Source organism: Caretta caretta, chromosome 9 (genome assembly GCF_965140235.1).
Source record: "Caretta caretta isolate rCarCar2 chromosome 9, rCarCar1.hap1, whole genome shotgun sequence".
Classification (NCBI taxonomy): domain Eukaryota; kingdom Metazoa; phylum Chordata; order Testudines; family Cheloniidae; genus Caretta; species Caretta caretta.
Window position 1 is genome coordinate 1,577,504 of NC_134214.1, and position 25,024 is coordinate 1,602,527.

General features: G+C 40.7%; 1 protein-coding gene across 11 annotated transcripts in view; it reads left to right on the forward strand.

Annotated features, from left to right (window-relative positions):
* Positions 1-25,024, forward strand: part of ATP13A3 (ATPase 13A3) — a 132,281-nt gene that overhangs the window by 45,397 nt on the left and 61,860 nt on the right. For 5 of the 11 annotated variants that reach the window (XM_075132019.1, XM_048864478.2, XM_048864476.2 and 2 more), the window contains exons 2-5: positions 17,550-17,646; positions 20,384-20,557; positions 23,834-24,004; positions 24,425-24,495. In XM_075132019.1, coding sequence (XP_074988120.1) covers positions 17,596-17,646; positions 20,384-20,557; positions 23,834-24,004; positions 24,425-24,495 — 467 coding nt within the window. In that variant the 5' untranslated portion in view covers positions 17,550-17,595. Of the gene's footprint in view, positions 1-2,820; positions 2,966-3,186; positions 3,207-6,181; positions 6,200-11,993; positions 12,120-17,549; positions 17,647-20,383; positions 20,558-23,833; positions 24,005-24,424; positions 24,496-25,024 lie in introns of those variants that run through there. The other 6 variants (XM_075132021.1, XM_075132022.1, XM_075132020.1 and 3 more) reach the window with 5 other exon arrangements.

The following is a 25,024-nucleotide window of genomic DNA, read 5'->3' on the forward strand; positions in this document are numbered from 1 at the left end:
TCTCTCAGTAGGTCTTTCATTATATGTTTTTATATAATGTACTTAGTTTGCTAAAACTGTCCTCAGATATTTGCAGTAATCTTATGGGACCTAAACAGGAATAAAATCTCATAATGGCTGTTTGTAGCATTTGGTAGCTGGTGGTAGGTTACATATTTTGCAGGAAAGTAGTCAGAACCATGTCTGAAATTCCTACAAAACTCAAGAACATCTCTACTTTTTGTATTACACCTCGAGAAACATATTCAGTCCTCAATATTTGGAGCCTGTCCAGTCTCTAGAATACTATCACTTACTAGAAATCTGCAAGACTTTTAATGACTTCATGTCCTTGGCTCTTGAGGAGTGTTGCTTTCAACACCTGGACACCCATCAGTTTGTTTTATTCAGAACCATCCTGTTCTTTATGTTCATTAAGTCTAGGAGTAATTCTTTAGCTTTCGACCTCTGCAGCCAAGAAATGTGCCAGTTCTCCAACAGCTGGAATACACTATCATGTCATTGCTTTCCTCCCCCATGTTTTACTGAATTCAGAAGACTTTTAAAAACCTTCAGGATACCAACATCCTATTGAATCCATTTGGATCCAAAGGCAAGGATGGACCAGTGGTTAGGGTCTCGTGATCTCGGCCTTGGGACTCTGGTTCAATTCTCTGCTCCACCACAGTCTTCCTGTGTAACTTGGGATAAGTCAGTTAGTCTCTCTGTGCCTCAGTTCCCTATCTGTAAATGGAGATGATAATATTACCATACTGAACAAGAGTATTGTGAGGATAAATATATTAAAGATTGAGGTGCTCTGATACTTCAGTAATGGAGGCCACATAAACACCTTAAATCATCCCCCTCCCCACGTTTAGAAAGAGATCCAAATCACATTCAGTGATCCCATTTGAAAACACAGCTTCAGCTATGATCTCTATACTGATGACTCCATTATGGACCTGTCTCCTTCAATCCAAACTAAGTTGTTGGTCTATTTTTCTGACATCTCCTCGTGGATGTCCAGACATCAGTTAAAGTTCAACCTGCCCGAAACAAGAGCTCTTAATCTTTCCCTCCAACATGTCCTCCCTCCCTCTCTCCCTCCATTCTCAGTCACCATAGACAACATCACTGTTCTCCCTGACTTATAGGCCCGTAATGTGGTTGTTATATTCTACTCTGCCTTATCTCTAAATCCTCACACCCAGGCCTTGTTTAAATTTTGCAGCTGCTTTCTGCATAATACACCGGACCCTCGCTAAAATGCAGGATTTGGGATCCATGCGCGGTACCGCATTAACGCGGGGACCTCATTAAAATGAATTCCAATTAAAGTAATTAAATTTGGGATTCATGGCCGTGACTGCGTTATATGCGAATTTGCACTATGTAGACGTGTGTTCTAGTGAGTGTCTGGTGTATCTCTAAAGTCTAGTTTTCTCTCACTGCCTGCAAAGCTAAATCTCTCATTCATGCCTTCATTTCATGTCTTGATAACTGCAACATCCTTATGTTCAATCTTGACAAATCCAGTCATTACCTCATTTATAGGCATTCAAAGTGCCGATGCAAATAAGTTTCCTCTCTCATTGCTTTGACCAGATCACCTCCCCTTTGCGTCTTTCCACTGGCATTTGCTTCTCCTCTTGAGTCATTTATGTGCATAGGCCCTTCATGTCCTATCCCCATCCCACCTCTCATCTTCTATATGTTAGCAAGACATCAACCCCTGCTTCTGCTCTGACATCGATGCCAGCCTAAATTACCCATTTGTTGAATTTTCAGACAGGCATCTTCATGCTGTCTCTCATGCCACCTGCTGTTCACGGGAGAGATTTCCCGTAAACATTCACAAAGCCCTCTACTAAAAAGTATCTCCTTAACGTCTTTGACATTACGCTTACAAAAAAAACTTGACTATAGTTATTTGCAGCATTATTGTAGCTATGTTGGTCTCAGGATATCAGAGAGACGAGGTGGATGAGGTAATATCTTTTATTGGACCAGCTGCTGTTCATGAAAGAGACAAGCTTTTGAGTTTACACAGAGCTCTTCTTCAGGTCTGGGAAAGGTACTCAGGGAAGATCTACACTTAAACGGCTGCAGTGGTGCAGCAGCAGCAGAGTGTTAGGGAAGACACTACTATGCCAACAGGAGAGCTTCTTCCATCGACATAGGTTATCCATTGCTGCGAGAGGCAGTAGCTATGTCAAAGGGAGAAGCCCTCCAGTCAACATAGCACTGTCTACCCGGGGGATTAGGTTGGTATAACTGTGTGGTTCGGGGGTGTGGCTTTTTCACACGTATGAGCAATGTAATTATACCAGTGCAAGTTTATAGTGTAGACCTGGCCTCAGAATGTCACAGCTAAATACAAGGTGGAACAAATAAGGAGTTAATGCATGTTGTAAGAGACCATTCAAGGTGCAGTGGGCAATTAACGCCTCCACAGTTGTAGGACAAGGGAAGGTTAGTGGGTTTTAGATAGTTGTAGTGAGCCATAAATCCAGTGTCTTTATTGAGTCCATGGTTTTGTCATCTAGCAGGGTTATGAATTGAAGCTCCCAGGCTTGACTTTTGCAGGTGTTGTGCAGGTTTCCTTTGAGGATGAGGACTGAGAGATTGATATGGAAGTAATTATTTTATGGAAATTTTTCACTCAGGGGTAATATAATGTTTTTGTCTTATCTCATTTTTCTGTGTAAGTTCATTTGAGAGCATAGTGCCAATATTCCAGGCAGGACTGAATCTCCATTAGACAAAACTTAAAGAAGAGAATGACCTAAATGGCCACCTTTGAATGTTCCCTTAATAATATTCCCCCTTTTCAACCAGGTGACCATGAATGATATCACTCTCCTGAGGATAACACAGAGAGATAAAGAATGGATGTTGCTTGAATGCCAGCAAACACCGGGACCATACGCTGCCATGCTTCGTTACGCAATAATTCCAGACTACGTGCTGCTGGCTTGCCGTGGTAAAGTGTCCTACCATGGAGGACGGAATAAGGCTGCCCTCCCCAGAAACCTTTTGCAAAGGCTTTGGGAGTACATCCAGGAGAGCTTCATTGAGATGTCCCTGGAGGATTTCCGCTCCATCCCCATACATGTTAACAGACTTTTCCAGTAGCTGTACTGGCTGCGAATACATCCCAAGTCTTCAGGGCAAATTAATCATTAAACACGCTTGTTTTTAAACCGTGTATTATATTTACAAAGGTACACTCACCAGAGGTCCCTTCCCCACCTTCTAGGTCCGGGAGCCCGCCTTCGGTGGGTTGGGAGGGTACTAGATCCAGGGTGAAAAATAGGTCCTGGCTGTCGGGGAAAATGGTTTCTCCGCTTGCTTGCTGTGCTTCAACCTCCTCCTCATCTTCCTCGTCCCCAAAATCCACATCCCTGTTGCGTGAGAGTCCATTGACAGAGTCCACACACAGGGCTGGGGTAGTTGTAGGGGCACCCCCTAGAATGGCATGCAGCTCATCATAGAAGCAGCATGTCTGGGGCTCTGACCTGGAGTGGCTGTTTGCCTCTTTGGTTTTTTGGTAGGCTTGCCTGAGCTCCTTAAGTTTCATGCGGCACTGCTGCGCGTCCCTGTTATAGCCTCTGTCCTTCATGCCCTTGGAGATTTTTTCAAATATTTTGGCATTTTGTCTTTTCGAACGGAATTCTGATAGCACGGATTCGTCTCCCCATACAGCGATCAGATCCACTACCTCCCGTTCGGTCCATGCTGGAGCTCTTTTGCGATTTTGGGACTGCATGGTCATCTGTGCTGAAGAGCTCTGCATGGTCACATGTGCTGATCAGCTCGCCACGCTGGCCAACCAGGAAATGAAATTCAAAAGGTCGCGGGGCTTTTCTTGTCTACCTGGCCAGTGCATCTAAGTTGAGAGTGCTGTCCAGAGTGGTCACAATGGAGCAGTCTGGGATAGCTCCCGGAGGCCAATACCATCGAATTGCGTTCACACTATCCCAAATTGGACCCAGCAAGGTCGATTTCAGCACTAATCCACTCGTCAGGGAGGAGTACAGAAACCGGTTTTAAGGGCCATTAAAGTTAGGGAAAAAATGGCTTCGTAGTGTGGACAGGTGCAGGGCTAAACCAATCTAATGCTGCTAAATCCGTTTTAACTCATAGTGTAGACCAGGGCTAAGTGGTGGTTGGATGTCTAGTACTGCATAGCTGTCCGCTAGGGAATGGAGCGATTGTGGCAGCTGTGATATTTAAGGATTTCACAGATGATTTTTTCCCCCCCCTGAAGCAATCGATGTAATGATCAAGCGTATGGTTTCGTCTGCTGTAGGGTGTCCAGTCAGGTGGTTCTTTTTTCTTATGACTGTTCATAGGGACATGGTGGTTGTGGGTGGTAGTGTCTTTGTTGTGAAGGAATTCTTTGAGGTGGAGTCAGTGAAAGAATTCTTCTAGTTCTCCACATATTAGTATGCTATCCGGTTCTGTGGTGGGGCAGAAGTACTGTTTGTTTGAGAGAACAGATAGTTCAGCTCTGCTGAGGGGTAATCTTGGTAAGCTGATGATGTTGCAGTGCCATGTAATGTCCATGTGCTGAGTCCCAATGTCATGGTTTCTCCTGGAGATGCTGTACTGTAGGTTGTGGAGTTGTTGTCGTTGTTGTCGTTTATGTTTTTGTGTTGCATGGCTGTTATCAGGGTTTTTTGATAGTTATTTTAGGTTTACAACAATCTGTAACATACTAACCCTTCTTTGTCCTATGACTTAGAGATGTTATCTGCCAACTTCATCTTGAATGGCCTCTTGCAACATGTGTTAAGTTCTTATTTGTTCCACCTTGCATTTAGCTGTGACTTCCATCCCAAATCCAACTTGTATTGAGCTCCACTTCCATCCCAAATCCAACCCCTGGCTATTTTCCAATTACCTTTCTCAGATCTAAAGAAATAGCTATGTTTATGCTCAAAAACTTCTCTCTTTCACCAACAGAAGTTGGTCCCATAAAAGATATGACCTCACCTACCTTGTCTCTCTTAACGATAATTAGACAGGTGGTGTTCTGTGACACCTCCCCCCCCCCCCGCTTTTCTTGCTGACCAGTATTCTTGTTGTTTTGTGCTCTGCCTGTGTGTCATAGCCACCTATTGTTTTATTTTTAGGTTTAAATAGGTCGTCTGTTATTACATGCATTCAGCCACGAACACAAGTTAATACCCCTGCCTTTTGGTGTTCCTTTAGAATCTATTGACAGGTTTCAGAGTAGCAGCTGTGTTAGTCTGTATTTGCATAAAGAAAAGGAGTATTTGTGGTATCTTAGAGACTAACAAATTTATTTGAGCATAAGCTTTCGTGAGCTACAGCTCACTTCATCGGATAGTAACTTGACTTTTATATGTTCTATGAAAAGTGCACTTCCAGCAAGCACAGAGTCCTTTAACACCATGCTGGTTTATTTCTGACTCCTAAGGAAGAGTGCTTTGTAACCATTTGAATTATGAACGCCAGTTTTTGCAGCACTTTGAAGGTCTTCCTATTCAGGCATTGATCAAGCCAACTCCCATTTACCTCACTACAAGATCTAATGGGTTTCTAATTGGGTGTACCATGGCCATGTCATTGATTAACTTTTTTTACAACATTTTTGTGGAGCAAAGAATAATAAAAAATATGTATTTTTCGACTTCACCTGTGCCCACTGATGAGTTGTGTGTGTGTGTGTGTCTTGTATTGTGTACTTAGTCATATAAAAATGTTGAGCTCAAAGCTGCTCACTGTAAATACAAGGAAGGGTTTGGTCAGAAGCATAATATCCTATATGTGTGTAGCCATGCAGATAACATCAGGGCTCATGCATGCACATGAAACTACGTCCTAGGACCCTAGTGAGCTGTTGTACTGGTTTGAATAGAGTGAGCTGTACCAGCAGTCTGGTGGCTGGAGGCATATCCTCTGTACAAATCCAATTAAAGTTTTTCAATTGTTCCCCTTCCCTCCCTTCCCCCCCCGCCAAAACCCCCCCCATAAAAAAACCCAAACCCAAGCAGTGCCAAGTGTTCTGTGATATTTTAATCTTTTGATAACACAGTTTGAAAAGCCCTTGGAGACTTTTTTAGATTTTAGACAAAATAGTTCATTGGCAGGACTTCCCTTGTAGATAGGGTCTCGGTTATTAAGAACTGCATCGTGGAACTTGTGATAACAAAAGCATTTGGAGTTGACGGTTGATAGACTGCTACTGGTAAGAGAAACTTTTTTTTGTTACTTAGATGTTGTTCCAAAGATCTGTGAAGCAGTTGAACAAAAGATGTTTAAGATTTAACTACTTTTTTTCACCATTAAACTAAGAAAATAAAAATACTTACATAATTAAACAGACTAAGAAGGGGATGATATTGGAGGATCTATAGTAAGTAGACCTAACTACATGGCAAAACACTTCAAACAAACAAAACGACACCCCCCCCCGTCCCCATACTGGTGTCTATGTTGCTATCTTAGAACGTAGTATTGTATACATCAAGGCACTGGGAATGTCTCTCTTCAAAACTTCATTCTTTCCTCTTATGTAGAGATACCCTTCCCAAGATTAGGGGTTCTCTCATTTTCTCCTACCATTCTGCAATTTTCAGTGAGCTTGGTTTTTCCAGTTCTTTAACTTATGGCAACTGCTCATGCTTTCAGCAGAAACTTTTTTTTTTTAAGGTTTACTCATACGGGTGACAAATGTTCAGCATTGTTGACTTAAAATCCTTTCCATACAGAATTGTTACAGATGTTCTCTAAAAACTATACAAAATCTTAGAAGGTTGATTTAGAACCAAAGGAAATAGTCTAATAATGGTCCTCAGGAATCTCATTCATTTCTAAATGAGTAAAAAAGTGTTTTTGAAATGTATAGTTTTTTATATTTTTGTTATGTGTCTAGTTTAAAAATATGCTGCTTTGTTACGTTGATTCTAGCAACTTTCATCAAGTGCTCTCTTCAAACAGTTATGCAGTTAAGTAAGAAAAATCTTTGTTATTTATACTATTTGAATGTTTGTAGCTTTCAGTTATTTTATTATAAATTGCCATACTGGCCAGTGATCTTTCCGTATTCTGTCTACAGCCAAGGTTGAAATCTGATGCTTCAGAAAGTGTTTCACCCCATCCATCCACCCCCAGTAATGCACATAATTTTACTATGTGAGAACTTTCTTCCTGACCCCAGTTGATAATTATTTTTTGTCCTGAAGAATGGTTACTAGGCCTTTTACCTTAATTAGTATAACTGCAGATGTCATTTATATACTGCCTTAATCCTTTTTAAAATCATACTGCTGAACTTGAGGTCAGTGTATTTCAAAGGCTGGTTATGTGTTGCACAATCATTATTTACTTCTATCTGTTTCGAATGTGTTGCCTTTAATTTTCAAGGGATAGTTTAAGCAATATTGTCCAAATGTCCTTTTTTATACCATTCATGATATTGTTTCTCGCTTGTCTTCTTTCCAAATTTTCATAAGTATAATTCCATTGTCTTTTAATCTTTGGATGAAAGGTTCCCTTTCCCTATATTTTGTTGCTCATCTGTTTATACGTTCCATTTCTGTTGACTCTCTAAAGATGAGGTGACCAAAACTGCACACTCTAGTACAAAAGAGGAGGGTATCATTAACTTACATAATGGCTTATTTTCAGTATTAGTATATTAAACAGTTTGCCTGTTACCATTGAGCTGTCCAGTGATACCTATGCTTATCTCCTGAGGATGCAATTAATTTGGAACCCATCTGGGTACACAAGTGGTTTAAATTGTTCCTTCGAATTAGCATTGCCTGACCTGTTTCTGTGTTGAATTTCATGTTGCCTATTTGTCTGGTTTTGATGGATGTTTGCAATCGAACTATGCCTGTCACAATGGTGACTCGGTGAACAAAAATTACATAAGCATACAAGAAATCAAGATAGTATTTTCAATTTCTTCCTGCATTGTGGTTTTTTTGTTTGTTTGTTTTTGGTCTTTTTCATACTTATTTTACCATGACTTCTCACTTTCCTTTACTGCTGATCTTGGGCTTCTGGTGGGAGTGAGGGTATACAGAAGGAAAGGCAAAGAGAGATTCAAACAAAGGTGGAAGACCTTTGGAGAGAGCTGGAATCATTCTGATGTCCGGAGTTCCATACCTGTGAGCCAGCTATTGAGACAACCCAGTCCTCTGCTCCTGCCAGTCTTGTTCTTGCTATGGGAGGTGCTTGGATACTGTGGTGATGAGGACCATATAAGTCCTTAGATAACTGTAACCAGGGCATGAGTTAGGCTGGTACACAGCGGCATGGCCTACTAGCACTTCTCTCAAGCTGCTTTGTTCTCCAGGATCTCAGCTTTCATTTCAAAATGAAGTATTTTAAAAAGGCACTGTTATGATTATTAATGAAACTTTGGAAAAGTGAACAGTATGTCTGTTGAACTCCAGCAGTAGCTCTGAGAGGGGTGAGCTGCTTCCTTTCTTTCAAAAGGAGTTAACTCCAGGCAAGTGATACGGTAGAGTTGGACCCACTAAATTTCAGTGAGTGTTGGGTGCCTAACTCCCTTACGCTCACTTGAAAATCCCAGCCTTACACATCAGCATTGTTAAATATTTCACCGCTCATTTCAAAATGTGGGAGGAAGGATCACATTATGCAGATCAGCATAATGTATTGACATTTTTACTGAGTGGATGGGTTATCTCCCTACAAACAAGAGGAGCTAAGGCCAAGGAGGCCAGCCCAGAAGAGCATGTGGCTATATTGCTGAGGCACTAAACTCATCAGAGGAGAGCTGAGCCTAGAGAGCCTGCATGATTCAATATTTTGAATTAGTACATAGTCTGAGTGGTATCAAGTGGGCAGAGTTTATTTTGTGGGCAGACGTTGAAAGAGTGCCAATATTTCTCCCCTCCACTTCCATCGCAAAGCCAACCCCTGACTATAATTACCATGGCTAGTCAGAGAAGCGATCCTTGACGTAGCCAGAGCTTTGCATATTAGAACTTATACTCCATGCTGAACAGAACGTTAAGGACAGCATGTGGAACACTGGGTGATATGTACAGTAGAACCACGGAGTTATGAACACCAGAGGTATGAACTGACCGGTCAACCACACACCGGAACCAGAAGTACGCAATCAGGCAGCAGCAGAGATTCTCCCCCTCCCTCCCTCCCCCCCGCCAAAAAAAAAAGACAAATACAGAACAGGACTATATTAAAAATAAACTACTTTTTAAAAAAAAAGGAAAGCAGAATTTTTCTTCTGCATAATAAAGTTTCAAAGCTGTATGGAGTCAGTGTTCAGTTGTAACTTTTGAAAGAATAGCCATAACATTTTGTTCAGCGTTACGAACATTTCAGAGTTACGAACAACCTCTATTCCCGAGGTGTTCGTAACTCTGAGGTTCTACTGTACTGGTTGAATGTGTTGCTCAGGAAATGAGGTAATTGTATTAAAAATTATTGCTGGATCTAACAATATGAGTATAATTGTGGCCCTTCTGGTGTTCCTCACAGTATTTCCTAATTTTGACTAACCCTAACCCCACTATTCAGCCTCTCCTCTGTGTGGCTAACTTGTTAGAACATCACTGATTATAATAAGGAGATTGAGATATCTCAGTGTTTACTCTTGGCTTTTCCTAACTCTTCTCTTATAGCTCTGAAAGGATCAGGGGTTAAAACTGATCTGTATCTCTAGCCCTATGGTCACCGAAGTTCCTTAATAGCCTCTTCTGAGAGACTTTTATTTGGTGATTTACAGTTCACTGATCACCTTGCTATCTTGACAGGTTTCAGAGTAACAGCCGTGTTAGTCTGTATCTTGGTGAATCACAGATAAAAGCAAACATTAGTTATACCTGAGACCAGAATAAAAGAAAGGACAGGGACAGTTTTCCCCCCAGCTTTCCTCCTGTTCATCACAGTTGTTTTACATGAAGTTGCACAGGATGCAAATTGGGGCAAAATTTGTTCATTTGGATTCCACTATTTAATGTGTTGATAGATTAGTGATCTAACAAAGCAAAGTAAAATGGGCAATAGGACAGCAGATGAAATGTAGCACAGTAAAGTGAAAGTTAATGGTTGTTAGAAGGAATTAATTAAAATAATCATCCACTCTGATGGGTTCCAAAGTAGTTCCCACCTCTCAGGAACCTTTGGTTTGGCAGATGCACAAGATTCAAGTCCTTGTAACACATAGTTAGATTTTAAGGCCAGAAGGAACGACTGTAATCATGTCGACCAAACTCCTGCATAACACTGGCTATAGGACTTCCCTGAATTAATTCCTGTTTGACGTAGAGCAGATCTTTTAGAAAAACATCCAGTCTTGATTTAAAAATTGCCAATGATGAAGAATCCACCACAACCCTTGTAAGTTGTTCCAGTGGTTAGTCACCCTCGCTCTTAAACATTTGCACCTTATTTCTAGTCTGAATTTGTTTAGCTTCAACTTCCAGTCACTGGAGGTTGTTTATACGTGTGTCTGCTAGACTGAAGAGCCCATTAGCAAATATTTGTTCCCCAAGTAGGTACTTGTGAACGATGATGTGAAGTCACCCATAACTTACTTTTTGTTCAACTAACTAAATAGGTCGAGTTCTTTGAGTCCATTTTAAGGCAGGTTTTCTAATCATTTAATCTCATGGCTCTTCTCTGAACCCTCTCCAATTTATCAACATCCTTCTTGAATTGTGGACACCAGAAGTGGGCATAGTATTACATAGTGGGTGCACCTGTCCCTAATACTGAAGTAATATAACCTCCTTACTTCTTCTTGGTAGTCCCATGTTTATGCATCTAAGAAGTGCATTAGCCCTTTTGGCCACAGTGTCGCACTGGGAGCTCATGTTCAGCTGATTATTCACTATGAGCCTCGCCCCCCATCCCCACCCCAAGGCTTTTTCAGAGTCACTGCTTCCCAGATAGTCCCCCATCCTGTAAGTGTGGCCTGCTTTCTTTGTTCCTAGATGTATGACTTTCTATTTGGCTGTATTAAAATGCATATTGTTTGCTTGTGCTAGTTTTCCATACAATCCGGATTGCTCTGTATTAGTGACCTTTTCTCTTCATTATTTACCACTCCCCCAGTCTTTGTGTCATCTCCAAACTTTCAGTGATTTTGTTCTCTTCCAGGCCATTGATAAAAATATTAAATAGCATAAGCTAAAACTGAACCATATGGAACCGCACTAGAAACACACCAGATGATCATTCCCTATTTATAATTGCATTTTTGGACTTAATGGTTAGCCAGTTTTTAACCCATTTAATGTGTTCCATGTTAGTTTTGTATCGTTTTAGTTTTTCAATCAAAATATCGTGCAGTAGCAAGTCAAATTCTTTACAGAAGTCTAAGTGTATTATGTCAACAATATTTTAGCTAGTGTCTTATTTTAGTGTTACTTTGCAAGACAATTGAAGGCCTTGTTCTGTACCTGGGCTTTAGACTTTAAAAAGGCTTTTGATAGATAAATTACCATGAAATGTTAAATTTAACAGATTATGTATATTTGTGCCTTTTTGCCTCGTTTGCACATTAGTGCAAATTAAAGTTTGAAATGAGGAATTGAGAATATTCGGAGGAGAATATAGTCACTTTGTATCATGGCTAGAACGCTTTTAACAATATCACATTTATTAATGTTGCCCAGCTTTGTAGCAGAGGACTATATTGGCAAGATGCTAGGAACATAAGCGCTTAAACCAGTTTGATACAATTTTTAATTTGTGTCTATTTGTATTCACTGTGATGCATTTAGAATAAGTAAAACATATTAATAAAACTATTCTTAAACTGTCGCTACTTGCTTTTTCTTTGCTTTCTCTTTCTCTCCACATCTGCCATCTTGTTTCTCATGTCATTTTTTCTCTCTCTCTTTCATTATGCCTTTTATTGGGTTCCCTCAACTTCCTTTTTTGTGGGGGGGGGGGAACACTCTTCCTGTTCGTGCTGCTTTCCTTTATTCTCTTTCCTTCTAATCTTGACTCTCTTTTCTCCATGCTGTTGATAGAGCCAGCTGAACCTTGGCATTTTCCTCAGGTCCATGGCTGCCTGAAGACCAAAGTGCCTTGCTCTGTACCAGGGCCATGATTGGCAAAGAGGGGAGCTGATCCATTACCACAGCTGCTATTTGCAGGTGTCTGTTTCTGTTGATTTCTATGACTTATTTGTGCAGCAGGGAGTGGAGCAAGCTTCCACTCCCTGCTTTTGGAGGGCCTTCAGATTCCAGGAGCTGCTTCCTCTGGAGCACAGCTAGCGGGAGGGGAGATGTAGGGGGAGAGCAGCTGGTAGTGGTGAGATGAAGGAATTTTATCTGCTTAACATTAGTTCATGCTAGGAAAGTTTTGAGGACACACTACTTGTACTAACTGTTTGAATATTTGAGGTTGTGTCCTGGTCCCGCAAACTCTTATTCACATGAGTAGTTTTTACTCAGGGAGTTCCATTGGAAATAGTTGACAAGGTTTGCAGAATTGAACATTTAATTTGCAAATTGCAGCAGCTTTCTGGTATTTGACAGGGTGAGGGCATGTTCATGTATTTACATTGGAATGCATATATTTATTGTTGTGGGTTCTGGTGGCTAGACAGCATGGTATGTGCATATTTGTATTAGTAAAGAAGATAGAACTTGTATGAGGGAGTAGTTTGTTATATTTTTATTAATTTTTAAAGTAACAGTCTTATTTCTGAAACAGGATTTTCAGTACCAAAATGAAAACGGTGTATCAGCATGCTTTGCCTTTTTTATTACTTTTTTGTCTGCCTAACAGTATAATAAAATACTTTGTTTATCTGTGCCATGTGGTTTGTGGAATGATTCCCAGTTTAAGAATTTAAACTGACCCAGTTTTGCAAACAGATATGCAAATATGAATAATCAAATTCCATTTATTCCTCTCCCCCTCAGTGCTTTCTCGGTGCCATTTATTCTTCTGCCCCTCAGTGTTGGCAACTGTTTGCTTTGGCTGGAGCTGTAGCCCACAAAACCTTAGGCTCAAAGAAATGTGTTAGTCTCTAAGATGCCACAAGTCCTCCTGTTCTTCTTGTTCTCATCAAGGATCGGACTCTGCCGTCGGGCACTGACACTGATAGTGCAGCAGAGTAACGTGCATGTTTTGTTTAGGGATGGAGCAAGTTAGTTCCAGCATGAGAAATGGAAATCTTTTCTCATGACTGCTGTGAACTTTACTGTAAACTATAATTCATTACGTACCAAAAACTTTTCTGGTTATACAAACTGATTTGAAAAAAATCCTGTGACTTATCTGTGGTGCGTACATAAACTTGCATTTGACATGTGTTGTTATTCCAATGTTCAGTTTTGTTAGAAACCATTCATTAATTTAGGGCATTTTTTACTAATAACATTTCGAAGATGTTTTCCTCAGTTAAACAGACTTCAAAATTAATCTGCCGTGTAGTGAAGAACGTGCATGTGACAATTTTAATAAACTCAAATACCTGGTTTTAGAGAGTACTTTAACTGTTGTGTACTCCATGGAGCAGTGGTGTGCATCTGAAATTAAAAAAAAAAATATGTAAAGTCAAACTAGAGTAATAGAAATTTACGCCAACAGTTCGATTTTAGTTGGTCATGTGAAAATGTCAGTTTAGCAGTGGAATGGGAAATTGAGTTTGTCGTATTTGTATTTTTATGACTGGAAGCATTTTTAGCAATGTAGACACCTTGAATGCATGACCAAAGTAAGTAGTCCAACTGGACTTTTAAAATTCATATATTTTTATTAGGAGAAATCATTTTAGCTCCACAGTGTTCTGCAGAGGCCTGTCTTGTGCAGCCATGTCAACGAATTGTGCCAAAGCATAGTTTGAAGACAAATGGGGACACTCTAGCTCTACAGTACACTAGGTGTTAATACACTTTTCTGAATGATTTGTTTGTTGAGATTCTGCTTCCATTGGAACTGTGACAACTAATATTGTAGAAAGAGGTTACTTACTTGGTTCAAACGAATGTGGGAGGACATTGACACAGTTATTCAGCTGACTAGAAGTGATGTTTATTTAAAAAAAGGATAATAGAGAAATTATTTTTAATCTTTATTTCTTAGTGAGTCTTGTATTATTATCTAAGAACCTGATCCTGCAAAGAGTTCCCTGCAGATGGACTCCTGCACCCATTTGGGTCTCAGTTGACTTCAGTGGTTGTCTGTGTTGGAACATGGGCTCCCTGCACTGTTCTCCATGAGGGATCAAGGCCTAAGCATACAATAATACATGTTCTGTTATAGGTGGGGATGCAAGCACTCCCAATTAATGCTGCCTGATGGTTCCCTTCACCCTGTTTTCAGTAATTTTTAACATTGCCAAACTTTAACCATTTGGGTTGATATTTCAGCTAAAATGGTTCAGTCATTTCCGAGAATGAAGCTAGGGAAAAACATGGTGTTTTGCCCATACTAAAAAATTCCAGTGACCTTCTTTGAGAAGCTTTTGCACCCTTATGCTTAGGAGCAGTGACTTGAATTTTGGCCGAGAGGTAGCCTTTGTGGCAGGGATATATATGCCTTTTGCCTTCTGTCAAGGTTCCTTTCCCCACTCTGAACTCTATGGTACAGATGTGGGGACCTGCATGAAAAACCCCCTAAGCTTATTTTTACCAGCTTAGGTAAAAACTTCCCCAAGGTACAAACTATTTTACCTTTTGCCCTTGGACTTTATTGCTGCCACTACCAAGTGTCTAACAAATATATAACAGGGAAAGAGCCTGCTTGGAAACGTCTTTCCCCCCAAAATCCTCCCAAACCGTACACCCCCTTTCCTGGGGAAGGCTTGATAAAAATCCTCACCAATTTGCATAGGCGAACACAGACCCAAACTCTTGGATCTTAAGAACAATGACAAAGCATTCAGTTTTCTTACAAGAAGACTTTTAATAGAAGAAAAAGTAAAAGAATTACCTCTGTAAAATCAGGATGGTAAATACCTTACAGGGTAATCAGATTCAAAACATAGAGAATCCCTCTAGGCAAAACTTTAAGTTACAAAAAGACACAAAAACAGGAATATACATTCCATTCAGCACAACTTATTTTATCAGCCATTTAAAAAAACAGAATCTAATGCATCTCTAACTAGATTGCTTATTAGCCCTTTACAGGAGTTCTAACCTGCATTCCTGCTCTGGTCCCGGCAAAAGCAACACACAGACTGAGAGAACCTTTGTTTCTCCCCCCTCCAGCTTTGAAAGTATCTTGTCTCCTCATTGGTCAATGTGGACAGGTGCCAGCGAGGTTATCCTAGCTTCTTAACCCTTTACAGGTGACAGGGTTTTTCCTCTGGCCAGGAGGGATTTGAAGGTGTTTACCCTTCCCTTTATATTTATGACACCTTCCACATGAAAATCTGCCCAAATTTGGCCAAGTGATAAGTTTTTGAAACATCGCAGTTCACACATGCTCAATTTTGACTTGCTAGGGCTTTGCGGCTACATTCACTGAAGATTCTCTCTTCACTGGACATGCTCCAGCCTAGGGCTGACTTTCACTGCAATTGCAGTTGGGGCTAGGGCTGGGCATAGGAACTGAGAGCAGGGCGCCTCTCGCCTGCTACTCATGCCCCCTACCCCCGGCAGTGTGGAGGGAAAAACTGCCTCATTCAAATGCAGAAGGGGCAAGAAATGGAAAGGAGTGGGGTGGAGAGAGGTGGGGAGAGGGGGCAGACACTGGCACTGCCTGGGCAAGGGGATTGGGACTGAGAGCTGGTGGGGTGAGGGAAAGACAGGGAGCAAGAGAGGGAAGCAGTTTGATGAGAACTGGGAACCCATGTGGGGTGAGGAAAGGAGTTGGAGGGGGCAGATACAGATGAATGCTGGAAAGGAGAGAACTGGGATGGGCTGGGCAAAGAGACTGAAAAAGGAGGGAGATGGGGAGCCAGTGGGGCTGAGGAATGTGGGCAGGAGTAACTGGAGGCTGGGGTGGAGAGGTCCATCTCGCCCAGTGTCCTGTCTTCTGACAGTGGCCTGTGCCAGGTGCCCCAGAGGCAATGAACAGAACAGATAATCATCAAGTGATCCATCCCCTGTCGCCCATTCCCAGGGTCTGGCAAATCCTGCCCATCGTGGCTAATAGCCATTGATGGATCTATCCTCCGTGAATTTATCTAGTTCTTTTTTGAACCCTGTTATAGTCTTGGCCTTCACAGCATCCTCTGGCAAGGAGTTCCACAGGTTGACTGTGCGTTGTGTGAAGAAATACTGCCTTCCATTTGTTTTAAACCTGCTGCCTGTTAATTTCATTTTGGTGACCCCTAGTTCTTGTGTTATGAGAACCATGCCAGCAGACCTTGGGCATAAAAAGGTTGGAGACTACTGCTATGCAGTTTTTTCCACACTATCCCTTGTCATAGAATCGTAGGACTGGAAGGGACCTCGAGAGGTCATCTAGTCCAGCCCCCTGTACTCCTGGGGAAATAATCCTATGGCCACTACTTCTCCAAGCCACTTCTCAATTCTTGATGTCTGGTGTGTACCCTGCAAGAAACTGTCCATCTTTTATGGCTAGGATGAATGTCCATTGGATAGTTAATATTTAATTGTAAAAGAGAGCACCTTTCTAATGAGACAGAAACATCAATGTGGGCACGTAATAAACTCACATAACTGTGTGACCAAACTACTGTTACCCTTGTCACCCTCGACTTTCCACCTTCTCTTTTGTTTGTTACTCACTTCTTGTCTTTTTTTGAGTCTGGAAATGGTTTGTCTGGGCAGTGACTGTCTTTCTGTATATTTGTTCAGCACCTAGAGTGGTGTGGGGCCCTTGGGTGCTGTCACAATATCAAAATAAATAAATAAATAAAAATAAGAATTTCTAATTCTTGTGTTCTGTTTAGTACTGCTCTCCAGCTGTGCATTTCCATCTCCATAAGAATCTAAAAATACAGTTCATACTAAGGATATATAATGGTGTGTATGTTTATTGAGGTGCTTTAGTTTTGATGTTGGAATATAATAATAATAAATTAAAATGCAGTTAGAGGTTTCAGCCAATTTCAAGTAGAAATTAAAGGACGGCTTTATGGCCAGGGCACTGAACTTAGAGTGAGGATATTTGGGTTCAGTTCTTGGTTCTGCCACAGATTTCCTGTGTGACCCTTGGGTAAATCATTTAATCTCTATATATCTTGGTTCCGCATCTTTAAAATGAAGATATTTTCATACGTTACAGGGGTGTTGTGAGAATAAACTCACTAATATTAGTGAGGCATCTAAGTGGCTAGAAGTGCATTTTTAGTTATATCTGTTTCCATTTGTCAAATAATAATTTATAGACTTCTAGACTAAGATTGGGTTTTGAAATATTTTTTTAAAGTTAACTATTTTAGTGGACATTTTTGTCTATTGAACAGCAAAATACTTTAACATATACTATGGTCACATATTCTGTTAAGAATTAGATGAAAGCAGGTTGGGTGTCCGTGCATTTCATGTACATGCATGTTGTGAATGTAGTTATGCCAGTGAAACATCAAAAGTTAATGCATGTGCACAGTAGTCAAAATATGGCTTCAACTGGGTTTTTTTTAATACTTCTTTTGCTAGAGGTCTTCCGGTATCTGAAGTTGAGAAGTTCCACATCTCAGTAAACATGGAAAAGGAAGAAAATAAGACTGTCAATACAGGCGAGGAGGATGAGATGGTAATCAGTTTTACGGTCTCGTTTCACAAATTGAAGAAAATGTTGCTTTTCTGTTTGGGGCATATTGCTTTAGGCACAGTCCTCATGAGCCCCTTCTGGAATCATAGAGGACTAATCTTGGGGTACGAATTTCCATTTATTCAAACTCCTAAAGAGGGTATGAAGAACCAAGCAGATCTGTACAGCCAAAACTCTAACCAGTCCCACAGCGTAGTTTACTTCTCAATACCCTTTGAAAGGAAAATTGCAGTGAAGTGTTTCATAAAAACAAATTGTGGCCCTGCTCCCTTGTGGTAGGGAGCCTGGCTAGAGCTGTGGGCCTGGTTGTGCTCTGTGCACACACTTGGCACACTTACCCAGATGCAGTTCCTGTCCCAAGAGTATGGTGACCAAATTTCCCAAAGGGAAAACGGGACACTGTGTGGGGCTAGACTGACCCAACCCCCCCGCCCTTGTGAGGGGCTGGCCCGAGCCACTTGCCTGAGCGCGCCTGCTCCCCGTGCAAGGCTGGGGCTGGCGTTGCTGCTTGCCCGAGCCCTGCATCATTCTCCCCCTTCCCCCGACCCCCATCCCCTGCACCCGGGGCTGGCATTGTAGCTCAGCCCCACCCAGCATGTTCCTCTGCATCCAACTTTTTTGACAAAAGTGAGCATTTGTCCCATTTGTACGTGTCCCATTTGCATTGGTCCCGTTGGCACTTGCCAGCTGATCACGTTGGCAAGAATAAATGGGACAAACACCCATTTTTGCCAAAAAAGTCGGGATGGCTGGAACAGGGCTTAAAGAAGGGACTGTTCTGGTCAAAACCCTAAAAAACCCCAACCTTTTGACGAAAATAAATGAGTTCTAGCAATTAGAGTGTGATGATGTTTCAAAAAGAGATTTTGCAGATACCTTTAGGTGTTAATATTTTCATAAATGTGAATGATGCTGGTGGGTCTCAATGACCGCTTCCATTTTACTGATACTACAGAACAGGAAATTTGTTCCATGTAATATGAGACAGAGGAAATACCGCTCAGCATCTGAAAGTTTCCTTTGAGTTACTGCACGGAAACACTCAGCGAAATTTTTGTGCCTCAGGCTGTACCCAGATAGTGATAGGACTTACCCTTGATTGTTAATTTATTATCCTAAGAGGCACTTCATATTTTTGTGTAATTTGTTCTTCATTGTAACAAGAGAGTACTCTGAATATTGCTTCCTACTAGGAGGTGAGTGGACTTTCTCCAGTTGCCACAGTAACTGCTGTCTTTGGAGCGTGGTTGGGGTTTTCTTTTTGGCTGTGTCTCATGCTAGTGTTTCACCAGCTGTACATAAGCGTTACAGTGGGTAGCCCTACTTCCAAAACAATATGTTCCCAAGTATCATTTGGGTGAGAAGTACCTTCTTACGATTAGAGGCTTGGCTGTATTACATTTTAAGATGAAATAAGAGTAACGTAGTTCATTCCTTCCTCCCATTCCCAACTACCCCCTTTTTATTTCCTCCCCAGAGAATGAAAACCATTTGTCAGTCAGCCTGATTTAAATCAGCAATTTAAATCATGCATTAAATCTCCAAGTAGACAATGTTGATTTAAGTCCTCGATTTGGATCAACTTCTACTTGTTATTTTCTAAAGAAGATGCTTTTTCATTGATTGCATAATAACTGTTAAAACATGCTAATTTACAGCTAAATAGAGCCTTTACACGAGATTTGGTACATCTTTTTGCGGCCTGGGAGGGTACACTATAACTATATACGTTTACTGAAGCAATTATACAGCTTAATATGTTCAGATTATTATTAATTGCACATTTTAGTATGTTAGAAAATGGTGAATGATATGCTATTTTATAGATAATTAACCTTTTGCTCATGATTTGTGTCAAGTTGCATTAGGATGGTAACTGAAATTTAAGTAAACACCCAAAACAGCATCTAAAATTTATTTTTATTAAACAAAACAAGCCCTTACTACAATACATGACCTATAGTGCCCTATCTATAAAGCTTGACCTAAAAATTAGATGTTTTACCTGTGATTCTTTCTTCATATAGAAAAGCAGTCTTTAACTCAAAGATTTTGATAGAGGCTCATGTATTCAGCATATTTTTTTATTGTTTTAAGATATTTTAGTAAGTTTAGGTCTTAACATATTTTATATTAAATTCAGATGTCATTTTAACAGGTTTATTTTTAAAAACTATGCAATTTAAATAAAATAAAAAAGAAGATTTAAATCAATTTTTTTTTCAAAAAATTATCAATTGTATCCACCCTAGTTTGTTGTCTGATTGTGAGCAGAAAGAAGAATAGTAAACTGTTCACAGCTGTTGTTGGGGCGTAGAGCAGGCTTGCATGCCATGTTCCCTTACATCTTCAGAACCATGGACCAGAACTGGGTCCTTAAAAACTAAAGGTTAGATTGTAACGTAAGTTTCCCTGCATAGCTGCCTCAGGAGCAGTCTGGGGAGGAGTCTGTTTCTGTATTGCAGTGTTTTTAAATTGGTGTGAATGTAGCACTTCTATGGGTTTTAATGAGTCTATGTGCATCGGACTGAACAAAGCAGTTGCCACACTATAGTAAATAAACTTTTTTGAACCCTCCCCCTAGCAAAGAAAAGGAGGAAAAACCTTTGAAATATGACACATTTATCTGCCACAGTTTGTAACCGGTTACTACTGAATTTTTCAGCCAAAGCAATTAAGGATATCTTTGTTCATTATTTGTTTCCCTGTTTCCGTACAGGAGATTTATGGTTATAATCGGTGCCCCTGGAAGCTAGTTTTAGTTGCTATAGGGGTGCTTTGTACTGGTGGCTTCCTCCTCCTCCTCCTCTACTGGATGCCTGAGTGGCGTGTGAGAGCAACATGCAAAAGGACTACACTTAAAGACTGTGAAGTGGTGCTACTGAGAACAACTGTAAGTTTGTACACTGAATGTGCTCTAGTTTTGTGAATGCAGTGATTGAACAGAAAAGTTAGAGGTAGTAGTTATCAGCTCTTGGGCTAGTGATATTACTTTCTTTGCATCACGGTTTATAAATAAATGATGGGTGTAGTTTGCCAGTTGTAAGCAAATTGAAAACTTGAAGGAGGCTTTGGGAGCCCTGGAGCTGCAGCTGCTTCAGAGGCTGTGGGGGAGAGCAGCGTGGCCGGAAGCGGAGAGACTCTGGCGCCACCTCTTCCCTTCTGGCTCTGCTGGCTGTGCTGCTTCTCCTTGCCCCCTCTGTTGGGGGGCAGGGGCATGTCCAACCTCTCCCTCTCTATACCCGTTCATAAGCCAACCCCCTTCTCCAATGCTTCCCCTTTTTTACCAAAAAAATTCGCCTTATGAATGAGTATATTCAGTAGTTTTCTTTTGTATAGAAGATTTCAGGAACTGATCAGACCTAGGTTTTGGAAGGCCGTGAGCTGAGGCTGTTGATGCACTGGCCTTAGAGTTTTGTATAGCATAATATAGAGGTTCTCAAGCTACCGTCAGTGGTGTGCAGAGCAGCTTCTGTCACAATGGTGCAGCATCCATCACGCATCTAACAGTAATGCTTTCTTCTAGTTGTGGCCCTTGTTCAGGACTGCTGGGATTTCCAGCAGTTTTTTTGCTCATTTCTAACCCTTAAGAAAGCTCTGGACCTCTTTTCATGTCTGTCTTTCTCCAATGTTTCTTTGATATAAATTCAGCAATGAACAGTTGTGCAGATAACACCAAATTGGAGAGATAGTCTATATGGAAGAGGACAGAAGTAAACTACAAAGTGACATGGAGAGGTTAGAGCATCAGGGATTGCAGGTTATGAGTGGATATCTGGTATTAATTACTTACTTAAATCAATGTCAAGTCCTGTAGAAAGGAAGAGGATATAAACAGGAGAAGTGCAAAACATGGGGACAAAGCTGTGCAACACCATCTTCATATTAAAGCAAGATTATTGCATCCATTCTACTTATTCCCACATATATTACATACGAAAATGTCTCTGGCACTCCAGGGGCTAGAAGTAGGTGTTATGGATCCCATTGGGAAACTGGAAATTTCCCTCTTCCAATGATATAAAGCTTGTGTATAGAAAAGCTTGTTACGACCCAAGGCTAGATCTTGCTTGTCTTGGGCTTTGGTCCGGTGTAATTTTAGGGAAGATGCCATGTTTTTCAGGATGAAGTTTCTCTGGCAGATTAATTTCAAAATAAAATGGTACCTGCTGTCTGTTAATGAATTTTGGAAGCTAGAATAGGGCCCAGAGTAGTAGGTTTCCTGGGCAGGAGGAGGCAAACAAAGGTGTGGAGTGAATTTATCACATAATTCTGCAATTTATCACATGGCTTTGTCACTTCACATGGACATTGTGACGGGTTGGGCCACAGAAACCCCCTTTGTGACTGCCACCTGATGTGCTGAGACTACCTCTGAGCCTGTTTTCCCGGCCAGCTTGGGACGTCAGTGCCCTGCCTGGATGTCCCAGACACGCCAGCCTGCTGCAAACACAGACCCAGGTCTGAACCCTGTCCCCCAAAAGCTGCAGGCTTAACTGAAAACAGCTTAAGAAGTGTTCCTGTATCCAGCACTCAGATACCCAACTGCCAATGGGGTCCAAACCCCAAATAAATCAATTTTACCCTGTATAAAGCTTATACAGGGTAAACTCATAAATTGTTCGCCCTCTATAACACTGATAGAGAGGTATGCACAGCTGTCCCCCCCCTCCTCCCCAGGTATAAATACTCTGGGTTAATTAATAAGTAAAAAATGATTTTATTAAATACAAAATTTAGGATTTAAGTGGTTCCAAGTAGTAACAGACCGAACAAAGTACATTGCCAAGCAAAATAAAATAAAACACGCAAGTCTAAGCCTAATACAGTAAGAAAGTGATACAGGTAAATCTCACCCTCAGAGATGTTCCAATAAGCTTCTTTTACAGACTAGCCTCCTTCTAGTCTGGGTCCAGCAATCACTCTCACCCCTGTAGGTACTGTCCTTTGTTCCAGTTTCTTTCAGGTATTCTTTGGGGGTGGAGAGGCTACCTCTTGAGCCAGCTGAAGACAAAATGGAGGGGTCTCTCAGGGCTTTATATAGTTTCTCTCTTGTGGGTGGAAACCCTCCCTCCCCCTGTGTAGAATCCCTCTACAAGATGGAGTTTTGGAGTCACCTGGGCAAGTCACATGTCCATGCATGACTTAGTTCTCTACAGAACGGTCCCTGGAAATCTTAGATGTGGATTGGCTTCTATTAAAGTCTATTGTCAGATTAAGTGTTTCTTGATTGGGCACTTACTGAGAATAGTCTTTGCTCAAGAAGCTGTCCAAATGCTTCACTGAGGCTACTTAAAATCAAACAAGTACACAGCCAATATTCAGAACTTTGAATACAAAAATGATACATGCATACAAATAGGGTGAATATATTCAGTAGATCATAAACTTTGCAGAGATATGTTACATGGCACATGTAGCATAAAACATATTCCAGTTATGTCATTTTTACATTCATAAGCATATTTCTATAAAGCATTATGGGGTGCAACGTCACAGACATCACCTCCACATTTGGGAGTGCTATGCATGTATTTATTAATCCCCCCACCCCATACTTTTAAAAATTAAGGTTGAAAGTTTTTGCAGAACACTCACAAAAAATGCCATAATTTCTATACAATATATGTTATACTTCAGAATAGCTCAGAAATAGGAAAACATGGAGATGAATAGTTAAAGGGTGCGGCCGTTTCACTCATGCCGTTCCTTCTGTGTTTCCTATCCCCTATACAAGTGACACCTCCCCACTTAGCGTAAACCAGTCCCCCTTGTACTCTGAAATAATAAATTATTGTGGAATTTATGGAAGAAATACCATGCCATTTATTTATAAAAAACGAAAGATTTCAAAACTAAGTCTGAGGGTTCACTAGCACACACCAGAGCTTTGAAAGTTTTCTGCTAGTGTTACGTGGAGTTAGAGTGGTAAAATGTTTTATAAATAAAAGGGAAAACCTTGTCCTTGGGGTAATTTGTTATCAATCCCATGGTATCTTTCATTTCTGTAAGTATATGTGGACCTTGCTAATTGACTTGTTTTCCAACTGACATTGGTACTTATTAAAGAAAAGAAAAATGTCCCTAGGTTCACTTTTATGCATCCTTACAAGGTATTAAACAGTATTCTGCAATTTGTTTCTCTGTTAACAATTTTTTTCTTTGTTAGGATGAATTCAGGATATGGTTTTGTGCAAGGATTCGTATTGTGCTTTCTCGGGGAGACAACCCATTACAGAATCCTCAATCTATTGAAGACAAAGTTTCAAATGGCCATAGTGATCATTTATGTGAAATCCCTGCTGAAGAGAATAGAAACGACCCAAACAAATATTCTCCTGTAAGTGGACCTGTGGTATCTGAATCCTTAATCTTCAAGGCAGCTATGAAAAGAATATATATTATGCACACAGTACAATACATGTGACCTGCTTAGACTGCCAAAGAGGTCAGTTGGTTGAGGTAGGGAAATGTGCTCTTATATTTAAAGTCACAAAGTATAACAGATCTTGTGTGTCAGTATATTGTGGGATTAATGAAAGAATAAGACTATTGAAAAGTAAACTATCTTGTATAAAATATATTGTCAGTATAGCAGAGAGCACACAGGAAACATTTTGTATTTCATTTTTAAAACTTATAGTGTACCTAATTTAAGTTCAGTTTTGTTATAAATTTTTAACAGTGATACTAAATTAAATAGAAATCAGGTGTTGAACAGTGCCAGCTTAATACCTAAAGGCATGTATTTGCCTTACAGATTCGCTATTTCACACACCACAGCGTAAAATATTTCTGGAATGATGCAGTCCAAAGTTTTGACTTCAAAAAGTAAGAATACTTCTTTTTTACCCTTGCCTTGCAGAGCAAGTATACATATTTTTTTGGTAGCCATAACTGTGTTCCCAAAAAGCTTATAAAAATGACAGTATTCCAGCACTGTTTTCCAATTCTGTTTTCTTGTGAATCTTTCTCTGGTTTGAGCCTTTTCCATCTCCCTAATGAACTTCAGGACTTTCTTGATTGCTAGCAGGGGTCTTGTATAATCCACTGACTAGCACACCACATCTCTAAGAGTATAGTTGATGCCTGGGGCTGGCCTGTGCCAGCTGACTTGGACTTGCAGAATTGGGCTGTGGGGCTGGTTTATTGCAGTGTAGATGTTCCAGCTCTGGTTGAGCCTGGACATCTACGCTGCAATTAAATAGCCCTGCGAGCCCAAGTCATCTGGCATAGGCCAGCCATGAGTTTTTAACTGCAATCTAGACATACCCTAAGAAGGCTTGGTTTGTTGTTGGGGAAGGGGTGTAGCCTACTGATGTGTTCTGTGCCCCACTATATGTGTGTTCCTCCTTCCCGG